Source organism: Zalophus californianus, chromosome 13 (assembly GCF_009762305.2).
Source record: "Zalophus californianus isolate mZalCal1 chromosome 13, mZalCal1.pri.v2, whole genome shotgun sequence".
Classification (NCBI taxonomy): Eukaryota; Metazoa; Chordata; class Mammalia; order Carnivora; family Otariidae; genus Zalophus; species Zalophus californianus.
The window spans coordinates 59,169,355-59,193,987 of NC_045607.1; the positions used below are offsets into that span (position 1 = coordinate 59,169,355).

The following is a 24,633-nucleotide window of genomic DNA, read 5'->3' on the forward strand; positions in this document are numbered from 1 at the left end:
GATGTCTATTGTAACTTTTATTTAAAATAATCAATATGCTGGAGCGCCTGGGTGGCTCAGTCGGTTTGTCAACTGCCTTCGGCTCAGGTCATGATCCTGGAGTCTGGGATCAAGTCCCGCATCAGGCTCCCTCCTCAGCAGGGAGTTTGCTTCTCCCTCTGAACCTCCCCCCTCTCATGTGCTCTCTCTCTCTCTCATTCTTGCTTTCTCAAATAAATAAATAAATAAAATCTTAAAAAAAAAAGAAGCCGTCGTATCCTCTCCATTTGAAAAAAAAAAAAAAATAATCAATATGCCAAAGGGGTACATTTTAGGGTAGCCTGCCCTCCTTGGCCCCTACAATTTATAGGGCTGGGAGCATGAAACAAATGCTCTCTGAGGGCCATTCTGTCACTGAGTCCATGATAAAACCTATATTCTAATAGTGGCAGGATTATACAAAAATAGTATTAGCTAAAATTGATTGAGCACCTACTTTATGTCAGGAACTGGGATACATACTCCTCATTGATTATTTACTGCTTATTTTAATTTAGAGTTATGTAGTTATTTTTGCTCATTTTAACATCAGGAATTGTAGATGCAGAGATAAAAAAGTCACTAGCACAAGCTTTGTAGCTCATAAGAGAAATAACTCATAATTAAACCCCGGACCCTGTGATTCATAAGTCTACTGTGTTTCAGCTCATCTCAGAATACTCAACACACATGTGTACACACACACACACATGCACACACACACACACACAAGGCATGATAATCATTGCTGTTAACTCCACCACTACCATTCCTACTTACCTCCAAGTATGATTCCTGAGATGCAAAATAGTTTAGATGATTTTGCTAGTAACCACTAGACAATCCTTTAAAATACATGTAGCTGAGCTCTTTTACTATACCCGCCAACATGGGCCGCGTCCGCACCAAAACTGTGAAGAAGGTGGCCCGGGTCATCATTGAGAAGTACTACACACGCCTGGGCAACGACTTCCACACCAACAAGCACGTGTGCGAGGAGATCGCCATCATCCCCAGCAAGAAGCTCCGCAACGAAATCGCAGGCTATGTCACACACCGGATGAAGCGGATTCAGAGGGGCCCGGTGCGAGGCATCGCCATCAAGCTGCAGGAGGAGGAGAGAGAAAGGAGGGATAATTACGTGCCCGAGGTCTCAGCCCTGGATCAGGAGATCATTGAAGTAGACCCTGACACTAAGGAAATGTTGAAACTCTTGGACTTTGGCAGTCTGTCCAACCTGCAGGTCACTCAGCCTACAGTTGGGATGAATTTCAAAACACCACGTGGAGCCGTTTGAATCTTTCTGCTGTGCTCTAATATCTTCAATAAACCTTGGACAAAAAAAAAAAAAATACATGTAGCTGAAATTTAACAGGAAAAACAAACAAAAATAGACAAAAATACTTTCTGGTGTACTGAGATAAACTTTTCTAAAGTTGTAGATTGAGCTTCTCTCACCAAAAGTTCCTGCAGAGCATGGAATTTGGATCTAGCTCTATGGTCCTCCATTCATTGTTACTCATAGCTAGTTGTCCTTCTCTATCTATGAACAGTCCAGTTGCCAGGTTCTGCTGAATTTAAATTTATCTCCTTATATTTCTCACAAAACGAAACTGGAAGAAATGTAAGTAAAAACTCGTTTACCTCCCACTGTATGTATATCCCCTCATCTCTCTTTCCAACTCACAGTATTTTTCCTAATACCCATAATTTCACAATTTTGTCTTTTTGGCTCCTCACTCCAATGAATTGAGCTAAGATGACGAAATAAATTCAGGCACACCATTATCAAGTGTGTCATATTTACTTTTTTTCATCTTTGTTGTTTTATATTCTCTGAGAAAATTAAGCTTGAGGATTGAAGGATAAAATTACAATTAGGAAAAACAAGACCTATTTTTTTAAGTTTGACATATTTTGTGCCCCCCCAAATATAAAAGTATTCACTGGAAGAGTATGAAAGTACAGAAAATTAAAATTATAAATTAATAAAAGTTAATCACAAAATTCTATATCCCCGAGTTAACCACTATTAGTATTTGGATTTATGGATTTTCACAAATTTCTAGAAATTTTATGCAAGTAGTCACCTTGTGTTGTTTTATGTGTATGTTTACAGCTACATGTCAATATAGATCTAAACACATAGTAGGTGTCTTGACTGTGAGCAACAGAAGGAAATGTACTAAATGAACTGGAGATCCAAGAGTTAGAAAAAAGGCAGTAATGATGGGGAACAGATAACACAGCCAAAGACAAACCAGTCCGGTTGGGATGCTGCGCTGATCCCCAGTACCTCTCCTTGCGTCCCTGACACTGCAGGAACTTTCACACTTTCACAGCTGCCGTGACTGATTTTCCAGTGAAACTGGATCTTTGCTTTACTTCATCAAAATTCAAAAACTTGAGTTGGAGATTGATTATCTAAACCTAAGGGGTAAGCCTATATCCTTAGCCGTATTGCCCTTTTGCCTTGGGAATTTATGGAACATTGGACCTACTTCTCACCAGGATTCATGCCATAAAGAGATAATTCTAAAAGGAGAAGATGGACCTCAGAAGATGGATATTGACTCATGTCTACTATGTTCTAGTACTTTGGCCATACAACAGCTACATCCACTGTTCTTAACACTGCTCCTGAGTTTAGATATTTAAAACTATCTCTTGTTAAACCATTTCCCCCAGAAATAGCCCAAATTGTCATCACTCACCTGGTATCAAGTATAATATTGCTGGGTGGTGTTTATTTCTTTTTGTGTTGATCCATCTCATTATATTGGAAATTGTGGACTACAATTAAAAGTTAACCCTCACCCATGTAATATAAAAAAAATGAGATAAATATGGGAGAAAGTAAAAAAAAATAAGTTAGCATTTAATCTTATACACATAATATAGTTAGGGAAAAGAACATGGTAGAGCTATTATAGACTTCATTTCTTCAACTGGTTATGAAGATATAATTGGTGCTTATTAATTCTTCCACCCACTATCTATTTATGTTTTATCTTCAGCTAATACCACACATTTGAGGCTTTTTAGCAACTGGAATGGCCCAAATACTCAATCCTGAAACAGGTTTCATAATCACTTATCATAGTCTTCCACTAGTTTTCTACCTCTAGATATTTTTGTTTTCTATTCTATTTCACCATCTCTTTTTTTATTTTTAAGTGGTCAGGAGGATTTATTGAAATAATGAGTAAATATATATGCTCTCAATCTATTTACAATTTTTACAATTCAGGGGATACAAATAAATCACAATTTACTACTCTCCTTTTTTTAATTGGTAACATATCATTGCAATAATAGCATTTTAAATAAAACATTGTCAACCAAGTTTTAAATTTTTGTATTAACATTTTTATACATAATAAAGAAATAAAATAAAAGAGTATTACATAATTTCCAAAAATTTGGAGGATTTTCTACATATTTAAATATTATCAATTTCTTAATTATAGACATTCCATTATCTGATCCTTATCTTCTAGAAAATGAATGTTTATTTCTTAAGGTTATTCCACATAATCATATATAAAATATTTCACCATTTCTTATCTGGTACTTAATATGATGTCAGTTGCTGTCCTGTGTCTTATATATATTAAGTCATCTAATTTTCATAATAACCTTGGAATATAGGTACGATTTCCCCCTTATTTTGTAGTTGAGGAAGTTAGGTTTACACAAAGTTTGCATGAGTTGCCCAAATTCACACAACTAGTTGGTATTAAAGCCAGGATATTAACCCAGGCAGCCCAGGGAATCATCTGTGTTTTATCCATATTACCCTCTATACTCTTGAAGAGGACCAAGAAGATTTCTCTTTAATGGGTTAAATCATCCCCAAAACTACACCCTTTCCTTTATATCAAGTGGCAAAAAGTTACCCAGTACTGTTGGGTAACTAGTTTATCCCCCTGGAATATGATCTTAATGTTGGCAACTTTAGTTGACCAGTTTGACATTCATCAGTGGCAGTAGTCATGTGAGCATTGGTGAGAGAAAGTTCATATGGAGGATCTGCATGGCCTCCATACCTGCTTCCATGGTCACATGGTCAATGAGCCTAACACAGACTAAAGAATGAAGGTGACTGACGTAAACAAAGAAGACCATCTTGTCAACCTGATTACTAAGAGTTTTCTTCCATTCTGTTAGCATTCAAATGCCCCTTAAATTCTGCATTCAGATATAACATTTATGCCCTCATATTCTGGGGGCTACTCCAAGATGTCCTTCCACATTCCTTCTTCCCCAAACTACATTGAGTCCTGAGTCTTGTTTTACCCATTTTCCCAGACACCTGTCCAAACCGAGTGTCCATTAATTACTGTAGAATTTTTACTTCAGGCCAAAGCCCCTTCCAGAAAAATGTGGGGAATAAGATACACAGCTTAAAGTTCCTCATACTAGATGGATTAGTCTTTCAAGAGTAACTGGAATGAGAATAATTCTGTAGCAGTTATTTCTAGCTAGTATTATAATTTAAAGGAGAATCTTTCTTTTTCTTTCTTTCTTTTTCTTTCTTTCTTTCTTTCTTTCTTTCTTTCTTTCTTTCTTTCTTTCTTTCTTTCTTTCTTTCTTTCTCTCTCTCTCTTTCTTTCTTTCTTTCTTTTTCTTTCTTTCTTTTTTTCTTTCTTCCTTCCTTCCTTCCATCCTTCCTTCCTTCCTTCCTTCCTTCCTTCCTTCCTTCCTTCCTTCCTTCTTTCTCTCTCTCTCTCTTTCTCTCTCTCTCTCTTTCTTTCTTTCTTTCTTTCTTTCTTTCTTTCTTTCTTTCTTTCTTTCTTTCTTTCTTTCTTTCATAAAACTGATGACGGCATTTCCCTCCTCATTAACCTACTACTCTCATGTGGTAGTCACTGACTACTTTCCATGACATCAGAGTTGAATATTGAACAAGGGATTACAATATGGCAGGAGGGTGGGAGGGAGAGTTTGCATGGATTGCTTATACAATTCATTCAGTTGATTCCACTTCTGCAAGATAATGGAGTCCTGTGCTGGTCACTCTGAATTTTTGATCAAAGTAGATAATACCTAGTTCAGTAAGGTTACAGTGTCATCTGCTATCCTATGCTTAGATAGTTGGACTTAATCAAATTCTAGTATAGGCCAAGAGCTGTTTTTCAAAGGAGATTTAGTTGCTGAAGAAAACATGGATTTGTTTCAAAACCTCAGTGGTCTCCAGTGTGACTCTCATTCCAGGGCCTGCTCCTTTCTGCATGCTCTACCCAGATGTGTTAAAAACACTATGTACACTATTGCATCTGCTCAGTAGCAGAGAAACTTACACTGTCACTGTCACAAATTAGAGAGCCTGCTTTTGCACTGAGTTTTATTCAAAAGTGGCATCATTTCAGATAACAATAATGGGCAGAGCACTGTAATTAAATATGCTGTTTATTGCTTCTGAAATATAAAAAAGTTCAAGTATTGTGCCTCTTGCCTAATGGTAGCAAATGAAACTGTCTTCTTAGGAAAGTATTACCCTACCTGGCCCAATATCAATGGATTCCTAGAAAGTTCACTGAAATTGCAGGTACTGGTATTTTGTACTAATGTGTGTGTTAAACTGAGTTATCCAGGATACCTTCTACACCTTGGTAACTTGGTCCTAATGATATGATGTCATCAAGTAATAGAATAGCCTATATTCTGTCAGATGACTATATAACTAAGGACCCTGTCTATTGTGACACAGCAATGAGAGGCTGGTATAACAATAAAGGAAGTTAGTAAAATGACATTCTTTTACTATCAGGTAAAAACATCTTGGTCTTTTTTGAGCTGGAGAAAAACAAAGTCTTTATTGGATTAATAACTATATACTATAAGCCAGAAGCTAGTTTTAGCTCAAGGAAGGAAACCACAACTGAAACTCTAATTGTAATTGAAATTACTAATCAATTAGATATACACTAATTCAGGGTCTTTCTTTGAGACATACCCATTTCTTCACTGACCAAACTAAATTAAATGAGGATGCAGTAGTAATTACCACCTTATATGTTTACAGTCTTAAATGGCTATACAAATTGTGTGCTTTACCCAGAGAAATGATATTGATTTTTATTAATTGTTTGGATAGGGAGAAATGACCTCAGAGGTTTTTAGTTGGCTCTTTCTGCCAAAATAGTGCTTATTTCCTAAACCAATGGAGTAGTGAAAGTTTTCTGCTGCTTACTGAGTTATCTTTTCCAAATGCATATGTGAGAACTGATAGAATAAACACAGGGTTGTTTAGGGACTTCATTGGGCTGATTATGAGGCAAATTTGGGGCAAGGATCCTATTTATTACTCAACCCTACAGGCCTTCACACTGATTGGTGAACCTGTGGTCTTTTGGGTACTCAACAATTATTGTTGGACCAATCAGAGCCACTGTCTAATAACTCAGGTAGGTAGCTCTGGGTCTTCTCACAGTACAGGGACTATGATAAATCCCTGCAGGTCCTTTAGTGGAAGCCTAAAGGAATGATTTACATTACCTATCTCTATTGCTACTGCATGGCTTTGCCTTCTCTTTATTTGAGAGTTCTGTGTTTGTTAGGGATTGTGTGAGGAACCATGAATATCCTCCTGACACCAGTAAAACATGCCTTCGTTCCCAGACCTGGAATTATTTTTTCAAAAGTAAAAAGCAATATCAATTAAACTGTCTAAAACAATAACTTTTATTCTCTCTCTCTAAGAAGGAATCCAAAGATTAGGAGTCTTCACAATTGGTTAATTTGGCTTCCCCAAAACCCACTAAAGATTCTTTATATATATATATATTTTTTTTTTTTCTCTGCTATTTTCATCATGCCAGCTTGGTCTATAGGCTAATTGTCTAGTCATCTCAGTATGGTTCTTATAATTCCAGGCACTATCCAGGCATGTTATAGTGTAGTGATAGAAGAGTGCCTGTCTCTTCCTGTGTTTCTTTTTAAAAGCAGATTCCTTAGGACACCTGGGTGGCTCAGGTCATGATCCCAGGGTCCTGGGATTAAGTCCTGCATGGGACCCCTTGCTCAGTGTGGAGCCTGCTTCTCCCTCTGCTTGACGTTCCCCCTACTTGTGCTTTCTCTGACAAATAAACAAATAAAATCTTAAAAAAAAAAAGGAGACTCCTTTCCAGGCAGCCCTTAGAAGTCTTCCCTTCATATTTCATAGTTTTATTACAGTCCCCCAGACCTAAATCAATCATTAGCGATACAGATGAAATAATCATAATTTATTTAGATATCAGAATATATGGACATAGGAATCAATTTCATGAGTGTTGTGTACCTGAACAAAATTAGGTTCTATTAACAGGGAACATATAATGAATGACTATTATATAGGTCACCTAGTATCATATCTGCTATCTACTATATCTACTATATATATCTACTATATATATCTACTATTTCTACTATTTAGGACTTCAATTGATTGTATATTTATTCTCATTCTGAAGAAGATACAAATAGCATCATAGATATCCTGCAGAAGTAGTTATATCTTAGTAGACCCTGTCTCCTGTCATGATAACATGTCTACTTTTTTCTGGTGGTTCATTATAGTTTCTTTTCTCTACTACCCCAAGATCTACCCAGTCATATTGAAATCTGGGATTTTTTTTAAGATTTTATTTATTTATTTGAGAAAGAGAGAGAGAGCATGAGCAGGGGAAGGGGCAGAGGAGAAGCAGACTCCCCGCTGAGCAGGGAGGCATATGTGGGGCTCACTCAGGGACTCTGGGATCATGACCTGAGCCAAAGGCAGATGCCCAACTGACTGAGCCACTCAGGCACCCTCAGAGGTCTTTTTTCAACCAGAGCTTTTCTCTGGCATGTTAGTCTACAAAACAGTAGAATCTAGTCTACAGAACAGCACATGTCACGGTGTCTGGGTGGCTCAGTTGGTTAAGCGTCCAACTCTTGGTTTCGGCTCAGGTCATGACCCCGTGGATCTGGAGATCAAGCCCAAGGGAGGCTCCGTGCTCAGTAGGGAGTCTACTTGAAGTCTCTCTCCCTCTGCCCCGCCCCCTATTCATGCACACATGAGCTCTCTCTATCTCCCTTTCTAAAATCAATAAATAAATCTTAAAAAAAGCAAGTGTCATAAAACTGACACTACTCACCTGTGCATTTCTCAAGATTTTTGGTTACCTGATTACCTTCATGCCAAGGAGAGTTTTTGTAAGGACTAATTAGGTAAGTTTCACAATTAAAAAAAGTCACCTCTAATAGTTCCATTTATTCAATATTTTGGATTCCTTACTCTATAATATATTAAGTAATTTCTGGCATTACAGTGTTATTTGATGAGGGTGATGGTTGGGTCCACATTTTTCTAAACCAGCCAAGAGAACTATTGCAATCACCCAGAGGTCCAGGTTAGCATAATGAGTATAGAAACTCTGACAAGTTTATTCCTATTTGTAATTTCAGCCCAATCTAAAAATTTGTTCCCCCTCATCTTGGTGAACAATGTCAATAACTACTGATTTACTAATTTTCAAATTACTTATTAATAAGGAAAATTCTGAAGTTTTTCCAAGAGTAAAACTTTTCATTCTTCAATCAGCCCTTCAAATCTTGATGGAATCTCACTGTATATAGAGGACACAATGCGGGGAGGCTGGGCGGAGAGTGTGTGGATAATTGGCTTTTTATTGAAAGTTAACTCCTTTAGGAAAAAAGAGTAATAGCATCTTCAATCTAGGCAGGAACAACCTATTAAGGCAAGTTATGAAAAGTTACTTGCCAGACCAGGAGGATCAGCAGTTTGGGGTATTCCCATTCCAATTTCTGGGTATAACTCTTTCCAGATCAATACTCTAATTCATCTTATAGATGTAATCCTGTGAGTTGAACTGATATTGGAAATAATCAGTCATAGAATTATTTTGCTTTTGTAGTTTTGGCTACCTCAGCCAAAACTGTAAGAAATAGGGGACACTGGGTTTCAGTCTACAGTGGTTCTTTCTTACCTGCAATTTTGCTTTCTATGGTTTTAGTTCCCTGCAGTCAACCACAGTTCGGAAGCACATGATCCTCTTTCTGACATAGTGTCAGAAGGTCAGCTGTAGCCTAACGTGACATCACAATGCCTGCGTCACTCACTTCTGCTCTCATGCAGGCACCTTATCATCTCACATCATCACAAGAAGGGCGCCTTCAGTGTAGTAAGATATTTTGAGAAAGACCACATTCACATAACTTTTATTATAGCATATTGTTGTAATTGTTCTATTTCATTATTTTTTAAGATTTTATTTATTTTTATATAACATTTTATTTTATTTTTTATTTATTATTATGTTATGTTAATCACCATACATTACATCATTAGTTTTTGATGTAGTCTTCCATGATTCATTGTTTGTGTATCACGCCCAGTGCTCCATGCAGTATGTGCCCTCTTTAATACCGTCATTAAGTACTAGGCTAACCCATCCTCCAACCCCTCCCATCTAGAACCCTCAGTTTCATTATTAATTGATGTTAATCTCTTACTCTGCCTAATTTATAAATTAGACTTTATCATAGGTATATATATATATATATATATATATACCTTCTATACTTCTCAATAGATTAAGAAAATTAAGAAATATAAAGGTGTTAGAATGCTAGTAGCTATAAAAATAAGATAAATGTAGATATGTTTATCAAAAATAGGGTCATACTTTAGAGAAAGACAAGTATATATATATATATATATATAATATAAAAGAGTATATATTTAATTTGGTACTATCCATATTTTTAGGCATCCATAGGGATCTTAGAACTTATCTTCCATGGATAAGGGGGGACTACTGTATTCCTTTAGCTGAAAATTGAGAAATGTGGGAATGTTATTTCACTTTATGCTATCCAATGAATTTTATTTTATTTTTTCTACTGCATTTATTTTTTAAATTTTATTTTATTATGTTTTGTGAGTCACCATATATTACATCATTAGTTTTTGATGTAGTGTTCCATGATTTATTGTTTGTGTATCACACCCAGTGCTCCGTTCAATACGTGCCCCCCTTAATACCCATCATTGGGCTAAACCATCCCCCACCCCGCTCCCCTCTAAAACCCTCAGTTTGTTTCTCAGAGTCCATAGTCTTTCATGGTTTGTCTCCCTCTTTGATTCGCCCCCTTCATTTTTCCCTTCCTACTATCTTCTTTGTTTTTTTTTTTTTAACATATAATGTATTATTTGTTTCAGAGGTACAAGTCTGTGATTCAATAGTCTTACACAATTCACAGAGGTCACCATAGCACATACCCTCCCCAATGTCTATCACCCAGCCACCCCATCCCTCCCACCCCCCACCACTCCAGTGACCCTCAGGTTGTTTCCCGAGATTAAGAATTCCTCATATCAGTGAGATCATATGATACTTGTCTCTCTGATTGACCTATTTAGCTTAGCATAATACCTTCTACTTCCATTCATGCTGTTGCAAATGCAAGATTTCAAGGTTTTTTGATGGCTGCATAATATTCCATTGTGTGTGTGTTTTATATATATATATCACATCTTCTTTATCCATTCATCTGTTGACGGACATCTATCCAGTGCATTTTAAAGCATGTACCTAACTGTGCAGTCATTGAATTCCTCTTAACCTTCATAGTACTTAATGACTGCATCTGGACTACACCCTGAAATTTCGCCTCCAGTGGGTGACCACAGACTATGATAAATAAGACATGTAATCTCATTGTAAAATACATGCCATTTAGGATTCCTTCTCAAAATGCTAATGAAATTTTCCTGTCATCAGCCCTAATACAGTCAGCTAAAAGACCCCAGAGTTCTTATATTTTCTTGAGGGACTGATACCTCTGATAAAATACATTTTCTGTTCTGTTGTTTTGGTCTCCAGCAACAGTACAAAAGAAAACATTTAAGAGCAAAGTTTAAAAGAAAAAGGATGTATTGGACAGATTTTCACAGCAAGGGTATGACTGAAATATTCGGTAATAAAAACAGCTAAGGCCATGCCTCAAAATTCTCATTAAGGCTGCACTGCTGATACCACATGACTGGACCTCACATAATTTCCACTACTGGACTTTCAAAATTGTATTTTCATACTGTCTGGATTTATTCATGTCAGTCTGTCAGCAGTTTCAAATTTTGTGAAGGAAAACCTGAATATGTTCATGTTCTAGCGGCCAGTACACAGAAGGAGGAAGCTCTGTCCCTTTTGGTTTCCAAAGATGGAAACTGACTCTACTCAATAGATTAAGAAAATTAAGAAACATGGAGCACTGGGTGTTATATGCAAACAATTAATCATGGAACACTACATCAAAAACTAATGAGGTAATGTATGGTGATTAACATAACAATAAAAAAAGAAAAGAAAATTAAGAAATATAAAGGTGTTAGAAACCTAGCAGCTATAAAAATAAGATAAATGTAGGTATGTTTATCAAAAATAGGGTCATACTTTAGAGAAAGACACGTATCATATGATTTCACTCATTTGTGGAATTTAAGAAACAAAACACATGAGCAAAGGGAAAAAAATAGAGAGACAAACCAGGAAACAGACTCTTAACTCTAGAGAACAAAGTAATGGTGACCAGAGGGGAGGTAGGTAGGGGGATGGGTGAAATAGGTGCTGGGGATTAAGGAGGGCACTTGAGATGAGCACGCGGTGTTGTATGGAAGTGCTGAATGGCTGTGTTGTGCACCTGAAGCTAATATTACACTGTATATTAACTAGCAGGAATTTAAATAAACACTTAAAAAATAACAGGGTCATACTTTGTCCTATTTTATAAGCTGCTTCCCCTCTTCTCCACACTTAACAAATATTAGTCATATTTTCTATACTGATAGTGATCTGTATCATCATTTTCAAAATAAGAAATAAACTAAGAAATAGAAGAAAAAGTCAAATGTTCAAATAACATGACAAATAAAAAACAATATATTCAAATTTACATATAAGAGACAGTCCTTATCAGAAGTAATGAAACTTATATTTTAAACTTTGATTCTTATTTTTTACTGTGAATTCACAAAAGTCACAGATACATTTCCAAAGCTTTGAGTAAAGAGGTGTATGTGGGTTTTTAAAATGAAAATGTAAAACAATTTTATTCTTATGTACAATGCTAAGAGTTATGGATTAAAGTTTAAAAAAACATATTGGAGGTTCCTAGGTCAAGCTGTATGGGACTATTAACCAAACACCATATTTTAATAGATAACTATACAAACTAAATAAAATTTACTTAATAAATTTAAGGTACTTAATAAATATTGAATGATTATAAGTTTTATTGATTATTACTTTTAGGCACTCTTAATTTTTATAAATGTAATGGAAATAGTAACAAGTATCTGATAACAATAGTTTTTTAAAGCAATGAGTTTCTTCAAGGTGATAATAATGATAATAGTAATAATTATAATCATGATAATGTAGATTTCTAGATTTAAAATTAATTTCTAAGCCTGTGGTGTGCCGGGCATAATTTCTGAGTTTAAAAAAAATTGTAATTGTTTATAATTTTTTATAAGGCTTATACTTAAATACTTAGTTGCTAAACCTTAGTGCTTGATATAATGTAGTAGGTTTGTTTAATGTTATTGTGTATGTGGAGAAACATGTCACATAAATGTGATGGCTGATTTACTGTCAACAATTAGCTAGCATACCACTACATAATGCTGTCTATATTAAAAATCATATGTTTGAGATATAGTTTATAAATCATCTGAGATTTTCTCTAGAAACATCACTTGGCCCTATCAAACCAGAGGAAATAATATTTTAAAGACCTAGCAAGATGAATTCTACAACACCTGTGGTTTTTTATATTTATTACAGACTTTATTGTAAATGATTAATATCCACTGGGTAAACATAGACTTGTTTTATTTATTTCTTGTATTTAGCATAGGTCAGTTAATATTCATAGTAGAAATCAAAGGATTGATTTTTTTGGATTAGCTATAAATATTCTGAAATTGAACATCACTATGGATATTTTTATGTAAATAAATGCTACCAGTTTATAGACATATATACAGTGTAGAAAATTTTATCTCCAATTTGAATTGAACTTCTCTAATTTTTAATATAATAGTCCATATGATATTCTTTTGTGTGCCTTCTTAAAATGAAGAGCAATGTCCTAGATGAATGCAAAATATTTTTAAAACTTTATTTGCCACAATACCTCATCCCTTTAAACTACAGAATGCATCAATAGTAAAATACTCCAATAAGTTTTATTGACTTAAGACATATGAAAAATAGTAGACATAATAATTAGGCAATATATTTTCATAACTTTATTATTATGTAAACACATTATATTTTACAGCAAAATTATCAATTCCATCATATGTTTCTGAAAACAGTTAAAATATATGGAAGTGAGCATCATCAAAAAATTTGGCATTGTGTGCTTTTTAGAAGCTAAATATTTTTAGTTATCAATAATTAGATGATGCTTTAACCACTATTTTAAATAGTTGTTATAATGATGCTAAGAAATAGGGTAACTACAAGAAAAGTTTCAAAAAAAAAAAGACAAAAAAAACCTCCTGCCTAATTTCTTAAGACTTTGATTAGTAGGTCAAGTAGCAAAAGATCTTTTAAAAAGGGTTTGCAAATTACATTTTATCTAAAGTTTTACAATAGAATATCACTACCAAGAACAGAGTGGACCCTGGAAGTACCAAGTAGTAGGATACATATACATATGTATATGTATATAAAATGATTGTATCATTTAGTTTCCTATATACATATAGTTCCTATATCATAGAGTTTCCTATATACATATAGTTTTGTATCATTTTATAATAAATAATTGACTACTGGTCAATAGACTAAATAATTGGTCTATTGGTCAATAGACCAATACTCAATAATTAACTATTGATCAATTGACAAATTAATAATTGACTATTGAATATTAACTAAACATTTCTGTCCATTAATTCTGAGAATTTACTTTGTGACTCACATTGTCCCTGGATTAGCTAATTGAATAATCAAATAACTTTAAGACAAAAATTAAAATTATGACAGAAAAACATGCCCACAAAATGGTTCAAAACTATGCTATACTATTCCAAAATAATCTATAATAAATTAGGAACATTATAAAAGACAATAAAAAACAACATAAACCAGGATTAGAAAAATATCAAAAATGAAGTGACAAAGTTCAGCAAAATATTAAAAATAAAAGAAATAATCACTTCAGATATGAAGACTGAACCAGAAAGAATACGAAAGAAATATACTTAACAAGTCAGCATTAAGGAAAAAAAGGTTAATGGACAACTTATTTTAGAAAATATTAAAAGAAGTAAAAATGATCTGAGACAAATTACTGAATGTTGAAGATACATGAAGAAGTCCCTACATACAAATAACAGGAGTACCTGAAGAAAACCAAAGGAAAAGAACAGATACTCAAAACTATAATCAATCAAGAAATGGGCAGAAGACATGAACAGACATTTCTCCAAAGAAGACATCCACATGGCTAATAGACACATGAAGAAATGCTCAACATCACTTGGCATCAGAGAAATACAAATCAAAACCACAATGAGATACCACCTCACACCAGTCAGAATGGCTAAAATTAACAAGTCAGGAAATGACAGATGTTGGTGGGGATGCGGAGAAAGGGGAACCCTCCTACACTGTTGGTGGGAATGCAAGCTGGTGCAGCCATTCTGGAAAACAATATGGAGGTTCCTCAAACAGTTGAAAATAGAGCTACCCTATGACCCAGCAATTGCACTACTGGGTACTTACTCAAAATAAACAAATGTAGATCTGAAGGGGCACCTGCATGCCAATGTTTATAGCAGCAATATCCACAATAGCCAAACTATGGAAAGAGCCCAGATGAACATCAACAGATGTAATATTCCACACAATGGAATATTATGCAGACATCAAAAATTGAAACCGTGCCATTTGCAATGACGTGGATAGAACTAGAGGGTATTATGCTAAGTGAAATAAGTCAATCAGAGAAAGACAATTATCATATGATCTCACTGATATGTGGAATTTAAGAAACAAAACAGGATCATAGGGGAAGAGAGGAAAAAATAAAGTAAGACGAAACCAGAGAGGGAGACAAACCATAAAAGACTCTTAATCATAGGAAACAAAATGAGGGTTGCTGGAGGAGAGGGGGATGGAAGGGTGGAGTAACTGGGTGATAAACATTGAGGAGGGCATGTGATGTAATGAGTACTGGGTATTATGTAGACTGATGAATCACCCACTTGTACCTCTGAGGCCAATAATACATTATATGTTAATTAATTGAATTAAAATTAAAAAAATAAAAAATAAACTATAATTAAGAAAACACTCCTACTGATATTTGAAGCTGCATTTTGAAAGATGATCTCAATATGATCTGAAATTCAGTCTGAATATCGTCTGAAATTACCAATAGCAAGAAATATTCTAGTAAAATCCTGGACTCTAAAGAAAATGACTAGTAAGGCAAAGAAAATAAGTTATCAGACAACAGAAACCTAATTCTAGAGGAAAATGATACACAAGGAAGGAAATGAGAACCATGTGAGCCAATGATAGTATCTTTAGAAAAACTAATTGATTTATAAAGGGCAGAGAAAACTTGTTATTGCCATTTAGGAACTCCATTGTTTCCTTGAGTCCTTGAGAATCTTCTATAGAATCAGCTTCTGACAGCTATGTGAGTAGAGGTGCATACGAAGATTGGTGTGAGCATTTAAAATATAGTTACTCATAGAACTGAAGTTAAACCATACAGTGTGCAATGGCTCTATGCCTTGATTGTAGATGGAGAGATGATATACACATTGATACAAGTGATTGATGTAAATGATATAGATGGTGTAGATATACAAAAGTATGTATATATGTGTGTATATGTAGGATAATTATAGAAATAAGAAATTGTGGGAAAGCATATTCAAATTTTAAAAACTTTTTATTAGTCATATTTATGGTGGCAGTGGTAATATTGATATTCTGAGACTTTCTGTGAAGTGAATAAAGAAAATGAGCGATAGGGATTGAATATTTTAATTCTATTGTCTTTTGTATGCTCAAAAATCAGGATTTTTGATATGAACAAGAGGAGAATGATGCAATAAAAAAGAGATTTAGTAAAAATTCTGTTGTCTTGAATTTGCATTGGAAGCATCATTATTATGAGGATTTGGTTTCTTGAAAAATATGTTTTTATATGTATGAATATATGTGCACAAGCTTGTGTGTGTGTGCGTGTGTGTGTGTGTGTGTGTGTGTGTGTGTGTGTGTGTGTATCCTAACTCTGCCACTATAAAGACCAAGAGGCAATGACCAACCCAGTAGCAATGACTGTCTATAAGCCCCCAGACTGTAGTTTTGAAATAGTTTTTTGAAACCAGGCTTCTTGGAGAAATGGCAGGTCTAGGACAGGATGAACCCAGAATATCTTTTCAAATTAGGTAGCAAGCAAGCTATTAAAGACTCTAGAGATGTATGTCAAAATGATTCAGAAAACAACTTGAAGAGTCCTCTACTGGGTTAATTTGTAATTAATAAACACAGTCATTGCAATTAATTGAAATTTACCAAACATGTATAAATCCGTGAGTTCAAAGTGACATTTTAAAAATTGATCTTCAGAGAATGAGAAACAATTAAATCATCTTGAAAACTAATAAGTGAAATAAAAGAGTCAACCATTTATCTTGCATTTCCTGTATGGTCTCTGCCCACCACTAGTTAACAAAATAGCAGAATAGGGGGCATGTCTTGTTATAAAAGTATCCCAGCAAATAAACATAATACAAAGGACAGGATTAGATGATTACATTTTGCAACTACAAATTACTAATGGATTTAGGAACTGAGCATCCAATAAGGAAACTGAATTTCAGAAGGTTTAATTAAATCATACAAGATCTCAAAGCTAGTAAATACCAGAGTAAGGATTCAAATACAGATCGTCGGGTCCCAGAGCCCACTTTCATCAATTTGTCTTATTTCAAGACATGCATACATACACATGCATGCATATGTGTACCCTTTATTTTTGGAAGTGATAAATAAAAATATGGTTGTATTTAAATTCAAATCCCTGCCTCACTGCTTCCTAGCAATATGGTCTAGGCTATGTAATTACCTCTCACAGTCATTACAATGACAATAATGGAAATCTATCTCAAAGAACTTTGGTAAGACATATTTAATAATGGAAGTAAAATGCTGAAAAATGCATATGTTTACTAATATCGGTCATTTTTATGCCTAAAAATCATTACAAGTAGAGTCTCTCTACAGCTATTATATTTTGGGTAATATTTTCTTCAACTTCTCTGATTCTAAATATCAAACATGCTAATCTCTATACAGCTATATCTCTAAGAAATATTTAGAGAAGTTCCAAAGCCTCCCAAATGCAATGGTCGTGCTGGTTCAGGTAGGCTATGAATTGGCTAGAAAGAAATTCACAATTATGTGTGAGCTTTTCCCTACCCCACCCATCCCTGGTGCCACCTCCATGTATACCACAGACACAATAAAATCAGAGTACATTTGGGATTTAATTTTTTAAAATAAAAAAAAGAAGACTTGACAGAAGTTTAAGACACAACATCTATAACAGTGGTAAATACATGTAGCAGCAGTTGGTGATTATTAGGCCTAAGTCCTTTACCCAAGGGTAGAATCATATAGACTCTGCAAAGTGCAATTCTTGTTGAACTTCAGTCTATGTTCACATGGCATTTCCTCACTCATCTGGAGGAATTTATAGTATGTAAGCCTTTAAAAAGAAATAGTTACAGGGATCTGATCCCTGCTGATCCTCCAGCCAAAATCAGAATCAGTAAACATATTTCTTACATTGTGGAGAACACATGAGGGGTAGAGAGAGGCAGAGCCAGTGTCCGGGTGTCCCTTATCAGTACTCTGTCTCCAGCCTCCCAGCCTCAAAAAGCCCATTGATTATTATGGGGAGCTGCATTATCCAAAAGTAGGTTACCCATCCAGGAACATTCTGGCATTATTTTAAGATTGTGATGAGAAAATTAGGTAATAAGTGATGGTGAAGAGGTTTGCAGTTAAATGAATACACAATCATAAATCTTTGTCAGTTATTACAAGAAAATATGCAAAAGGCACACCTACCAGCTATTTGTGTTTTCATTTCTGGAATAATACTATTTGTAATTATTGTCCTAAAGACCATCACAATTATTTTTTCTTTTAATTTAAATTCAACTTAATTAACATATAGTGTATTATTATTTTCAGGGGTAGAATTTAGTGATTCATCAGTTGCATACAACACCCAGTGCTCATTACTTCAAGTGCCCTCCTTAATGTCCATCACCCAGTTAACCCATCCCCCCACCTCTTTCCCTCCAGCAACCCTCAGTTTGTTTCCTACAGTTAAGAGTCTCTTGTAGTTTGTCTCCCTCTCTGTTTTCATCTTATTTTTCCTTCCCTTCCCCTATGTTCATCCCTTCTGTTTCTTAAATTCCACATATGAGTGAAATCATATCATGTTTGTCTTGCTCTGACTGACTTATTCTTGTTTAGTATAATCCCTCTAGTTCTATCCACGTCATTGCAAATGGCAAGATTTCATTCTTTTTGATGGCTGCATAATATTCCATCATATGTGTGTGTGTGTGTGTATGTGTGTGTGTGTGTGTGTGTGTGTGTGTACACACATCTTCTTTATCAGTTCATCTGTTGATGCACATCTGGGCTGTTTCCATTGTTTGGCTATTGTGAACATTGCTGCTACAAACATTAGAGTGCAATTGCCCCTTCGAATCACTGTTTGTATTATTTGGATAAATACCTAACACTGCAATTGCTGGGTCATAAGGTAGCTCTATTTTTATTTTATTTAATTGTTTTTTAATTTTTAAAAGATTTTATTATTTATTTATTTAAAAGGGAGAGCATCAGCGCACGAGAGAGCAGCTGAGGGAGAAGGAGAAGCAGTTTTCCTACTGAGCAGGGAGTCTGACGTGGGGCTTCATCCCAGAACCCCAGGATCATGACCTGAGCTGAAGGCAGATGCTTAACTGACTGAGCCACCCAGGTGCCCAGTAGTTATATTTTTAACTTTTTGAGGACCCTCCATACTGTTTTCCAAAGTGGCTACACCAGTTTGCATTCCCACCAACAGTGTAAGAGAGTTCTCCTTTCTCCACATCCTTGTCAACATCTGTTGTTTCCTGAGTTGTTAATTCTAGCCATTCTGACTGGTGTGATGCTGTATCTCATTGTAGTTTTGATTTATATTTCCCTGATGCCAAATGATGTTGAAGATTTTTTCATGTGTCTATTGGCCATGTGGATGTCTTCTTTGGAGAAATGTCTGTTCATGTCTTCTGCCCATTTCTTGACTGGATTTTTTGTTTTTTGGGTGTTCAGTTTGGTAAGTTCTTTATAGATTTCAGATACTAGCCCTTTATTTGATAAGACATTTGCAAATATCTTCTCCCATTCTGTAGGTTTTCTTTTGGTTTTGTTGACTATTTCCTTTGCTGTGCAAAAGCTTTTTACCTTGATGAGATCCCAATTATTCATTTTTCTTTTGTTTCCATTGTCTTTGAAGATGTGTCCAGCAGGAAGTTGTTGTGTCTGAGGTCAAAGAGGTTGCTGCCTGTGTTCTCCTCTAGGATTTTGATGGATTACTGTCTCACATTTAGGTCTTTCATCCATTTTGAATTTATTATAGTGTATGGTATAAGAAAGTGGTCCAGTTTCATTCTTCTACATGTGGCTGTTCAATTTTTCCAACACCATTTGTTGAAGAGACTGTTTTGTCCCCCCATTGGATATTCTTTCCTGTTTTGTCAAAGATTAGTTGACCATAGTTTTGAGGGTCAATTTCTGGGGTTTCTATTCTGTTCCACTGATCTTTTTGTCTGTTTTTGTGCCAGTATATTGTCTTGTTGATTACAGCTTTGTGAAACAACTTGAAGTCTGGAATTGTGATGCCTGTGGCTTTGGTTTTCTTTTTCAACATTCCTTGGCTATGTGGGGTCTTTTCTGGTTCCACACAAATTTTAGGATTGTTTGTTCCAGCCCTGTGAAAAATGCTGATAATATTTTGATAGGGATTGCACTGAATGTGTAGATTGCTCTGGGTAACATAGACATTTTAACAATATTTGTTCTTCCAATCCATGAGCATGGAATTTTTTTTTCCATTTCTTTGTGTCTTCTTCAATTTCTTTCACAAATGTTTTATAGTTTTCAGAGTATAGATTCTTTACCTCTTTGGTCAGGTTTATTCCTTTGGTAGGTTTATTCCTAGGTTTTGGTGCAATTGTAAATGGGATGGATTCTTTGATTTCTCTTTCTTCTGCCTCATTGTTAGTAAGACCATCACAATTATAATGTCATCTCCCAAAATGGTCTTTCTCCTTCCCTTACTCCCTCCTTATCTGCAAGTCTACATATATATTTTTATTTCTGGATAATTTAATACTTGAGAAAATAATGTTCTTTAAATCTCTGTATTTAAGGGGGAAATAGATCATTTAGGACTTGTGTCCTCTGACCTGCTGCACCAGCCTGATTAATAAAGAGGTGAAATACATTGCTTAAAAACTCACCTGACAAGAGGACTAAGCTCTTTTACCAAGCTTTAGAGAGAACTGCTTTACTTGTTGGCAGCTCAGCCACATTTCCTGATGGATATAGAACACAGTATACACTACCTACCACAATACTGGGCATTCCACCATTTAAAGATCCATTTTTAGATCTACATGACACTAAATGTTGGTGTGAGTCTCCATTAAAAACATATTTTTTAATATGTTTTTTGTTAAATATTTGTTATTCACTACTCCCATGAGACTTAGAGGGCAGTTCGATGAATTTAAAAACTAAGGGGGAAATTAGACATGCAGGGTTCCAAAACAAATCAATAGCACATTGTGAGAGGACCAGAGTTAAATGTAAATATTAACTTTTATCCCCAAGGTCAGCCCCTATAATTACACCAAGGAAGATCCCATAGGAGATCAAAATTTTAACTCCATACCCAAAGTGCCCATAGGATTTCTGAAGATGGTAGATTACCCTTCATATTGATTATGTTAACTAGCTTCACAATGTTAACTAGCAGACACAGATATCCTGGTTTCCCTGAGACACAGACGACTAACTTTATATTTGTTTAAACTTCAGGTAGAACTCTTGACTTTTTAACTGAGACAGTAAACTATGTGCTTTCAAGATGCCCTTCTGTAGAGGCACTTTTTCTTTTCTTTTCTTTTTTCTTTTCATAATCTTCACAGAAGATCCCTTCACTCCCCAGCCCATTCGTTTTACTTTCTATGGATAATGGGTGGCCTAAAATATCGTAGTAATTAGATGAAAGGAAAGCAAAATAAATGATTTCCAACATGTTACTTTCAATTTTGTTAGGGATGGATCTGTGTAAATAGCAGCCCAAATAAACTTGACAGGATGAGAAAATATGTATACCTTGTATACCTGGCTTTTAAAGATAGTCTTGAATCAATTTTTTTGGAATAGTTAGCACTAAATAGGTAGCATTAAACAGCTGACTTCTGCATCAGTGAATACTACAAATCCTATGTTGCTTTTATCTACCACTTTTCATGTTTAAAAATCACTTTCTGGTCTGACCTATGAGACGTTTATAAGCTGATTTGATTATGTAATCATATTTATGTTAATGTAAAAGAAGAAATCAGTGGTCATTAGGGAGTACTTAATCTGGCCTACAGTAGTCAGCCATCACTGAAGTTACTTTGTTGTTGCAAAATTTAGAAATGTGTTTTAAGGTTTATTTTTCAAGTTAGTCTACACAGGGAATTAATTTAAAATCTATTTTATTTATATGACTTGTTTCCCCCATGATTCATTTTTGAGCTGGCCTTCAGGCAAAAGCAATATTAGCTTGCCTGGGGGAAGCTCATTTAATTTGATAGTGATACTTTTTTTTTTTAAAGATTTTATTTATTTATTTGAGAGAGAGAATGAGAGAGAGCACGAGAGGGAAGAGGGTCAGAGGGAGAAGCAGGCTCCCTGCTGAGCAGGGAGCCTGATACGGGACTTGATCCCGGGACTCCAGGATCATGACCTGAGCCGAAGGCAGTAGCTTAACCAACTGAGCCACCCAGGCGCCCCGATAGTGATACTTTTTTTGACATCTGGTAATTTGCTTATTTACAACTTCCTGATTAGCCACAGTTACTCATATAAACTAATAATCTGCAGTTAAAGAATCATTATTTCCATTAATTGTCCCACTAAGAAAACAAACTTTAACTTTTTTTCTTCATTACTATCATTAATATCTTGTGACTTTTCTCATCTTAACATAACCGTGATTATTATTTTATGCATAGGGTAATGGGGATCCACCTCTTGTTGCAGGATTCTTTTCTAGTTCACTAGCTTTTACTACAGGTATGCATCTTAGTCATTATTGCAATAATGATGGTGTTTTAGCCGATAGTGATATCGATATCTTGGGATGGGACATCCTAGAAAACTTTAGGCAACATGTTTAGCTGCTTCAGAATATGCAAAATTTCTTTTCTTTCTCTTCCTTTTTTTTTTCCAGTAATAAGGCATTTTTGGGGGAAGTAGTCCTTTAAATATGTTCACAGCAATACATTATATTGTCCAAACAGTGAGACTTATATAAATGTATGAAAGCACTTTAGCAATTATGATGCATTAGGTAGCTCATTTGTGGTAGAACATAAGGATATTTATTAAATATGTAAAGTGGTTGATTTGGTTGAAGATGTTTCCAATAAAAGATGAATTTTGTTTGTTTTAATGCAGCAATATCCATTAACATTCTTTATGAAAACGAATTTCCTAAATTTAGATGTATTGGTTAGATTTGTTTAGCATAAAATGTGTTTGATTATTAGACATGAAATTTGTTAGCTTCTTTCATAGTAGCTGAGGAAATATATATTTTAATTCTTTTCATATGCACTATAATGATGCTTCTACAACAAAGATGATTCTTGAAATAAATTATCTTAGTGGTGGAAGTGTTATCTCAAGAGGTAAAAATTATATGGACAACATAGAGATACATAAGTTAAGATCAACATCACCATATACCACCACAACTTCTACTTACCCCTTTTGGCCAGCTATCATTCATATATATAGATTCCATATTTTTTTCTCTTATAATTCTGGGGAATAGAGGAGGGGAGCTAGTATCTCTATTTTAATAGAAGAGTAACCAGGGGATTAAAATATGTGTGTAGCCTTCCTAAGGCTAAAACCTAATGAGTAGAACACCAGGATCATAAAGTGATTTGTTTTGCTTCAAAGTCTGGTCTTTCTGTACAATCCCATGCTCTCTCCCATGTCAGTGTCATAAACTACTCTAGCCCAAAGAGGACAGACAAGTTGGGGAGGGAGGTGGTGGTAATTTCAAAGTTATGAGCTACCTTAATCATAACTATTTCATTCAAACCATTCTTTCCAGGAATACAATAGTGAGCAAGACTCACCTGTTTCATTAGGGAGTTCATATATCCATTGGGGAAACAGATAAGTAAACTTATACTAATGTACTATAAATACTGATAAGTATAATCATGTATTGCAAAGGGATAGATTAAGAGTAAACTTTCTAAGCTATTATCTGAAGAACGAGTGGAGGTGTTAGTAGTTGGGGTTGTAAGTGGAAGTGAAAATAAAAGAGAATGGAAGGTGTTTTAGATGTGGACAGCATGACTTACTTAGGGCTCTAGAAATGTTTTGACAGCAATCCTTGGCATCATTACTTTGCCCCACTAGTTTCTTAAAGATTGAATGGTGCATCTGTTGCAAATGACTCCTGATGATTTGGTCTCCACAAATATGACTGCACTTGTTAATTTGGCAGCCATACTCCATTGTCAAATCTATTTTTCTAGTTGTGTAGCTCATTTCTCCATTCAGACTCCAAATGGTGAATTTTTCCCTCCATCTTCTTTTGCCTCTCTATTCTATCCATATTCATGGTTGATGTTTCAAATCTGCTGTCAAATTCTATATAAATAAACTCATTATTTATCTGCCTCTGGTCATATATTTTATAATTTCCAACTTGTAAAGATTCCATTACAACCTCAAATGTGTATTCTACATCAGAATCACCATATTGCCTGCTGATTTTCTGTTCCTGAGGATGGAATTGCAGATTTCTTGGTCAGACATATCAAATTTAGCTTCATATCCACTTCTTTAATCAAACTTTAATCTCTATAACCTCTAGTCCATAATAGTTATGGAGTATGCAATAGTTGTGAACAATTTTAAACATAAAAAATAAGGAATTTGATTCAGAGTGGCTTAAACAGGAATCTATATGTTCTCATGAAAACTAAAGCTAGATGGTTGCCAGTGTTGGTTTAGCTGGGGATGAAATGGGGGCAGAGGTCAGAGCAAGGAATCTCTCTCCTCACACTACTCTTGGCTTTTTTTTCAGATCTTCACCTAAGTTTCTCAGCAGACTTCTCGTGTTTGATTGTCCACCTGTTCTTTGAAATCAGAGGATTTTCAGTCCTTATTTGAACAAAAGTGAGGATGTGTTAGTAAGAAGAGGATAGGGAATAGGGATTGC

At 35.0% G+C, this 24,633-nt stretch overlaps 1 protein-coding gene and 1 long non-coding RNA gene across 3 annotated transcripts in view; both read left to right on the plus strand.

Annotated features, from left to right (window-relative positions):
- LOC113934743 overlaps positions 1-24,633 on the plus strand; it is a 281,624-nt gene that overhangs the window by 219,892 nt on the left and 37,099 nt on the right. The window lies entirely within an intron of this gene.
- Positions 893-22,057, plus strand: LOC113934742 (40S ribosomal protein S17-like). 2 transcript variants are annotated; one of them, XM_035723680.1, is made up of 3 exons: positions 893-1,343; positions 16,988-16,992; positions 22,047-22,057. In XM_035723680.1, exon 1 carries the CDS (start codon positions 908-910, stop codon positions 1,313-1,315), a length of 408 nt encoding a protein of 135 aa, XP_035579573.1. In that variant the 5' UTR covers positions 893-907; the 3' UTR covers positions 1,316-1,343; positions 16,988-16,992; positions 22,047-22,057. The 2 variants fall into 2 exon arrangements, with proteins under 2 accessions (XP_035579573.1, XP_035579572.1); XM_035723679.1 differs by lacking the exon at positions 22,047-22,057 and having other exon boundaries at positions 893-1,349; positions 16,987-16,992.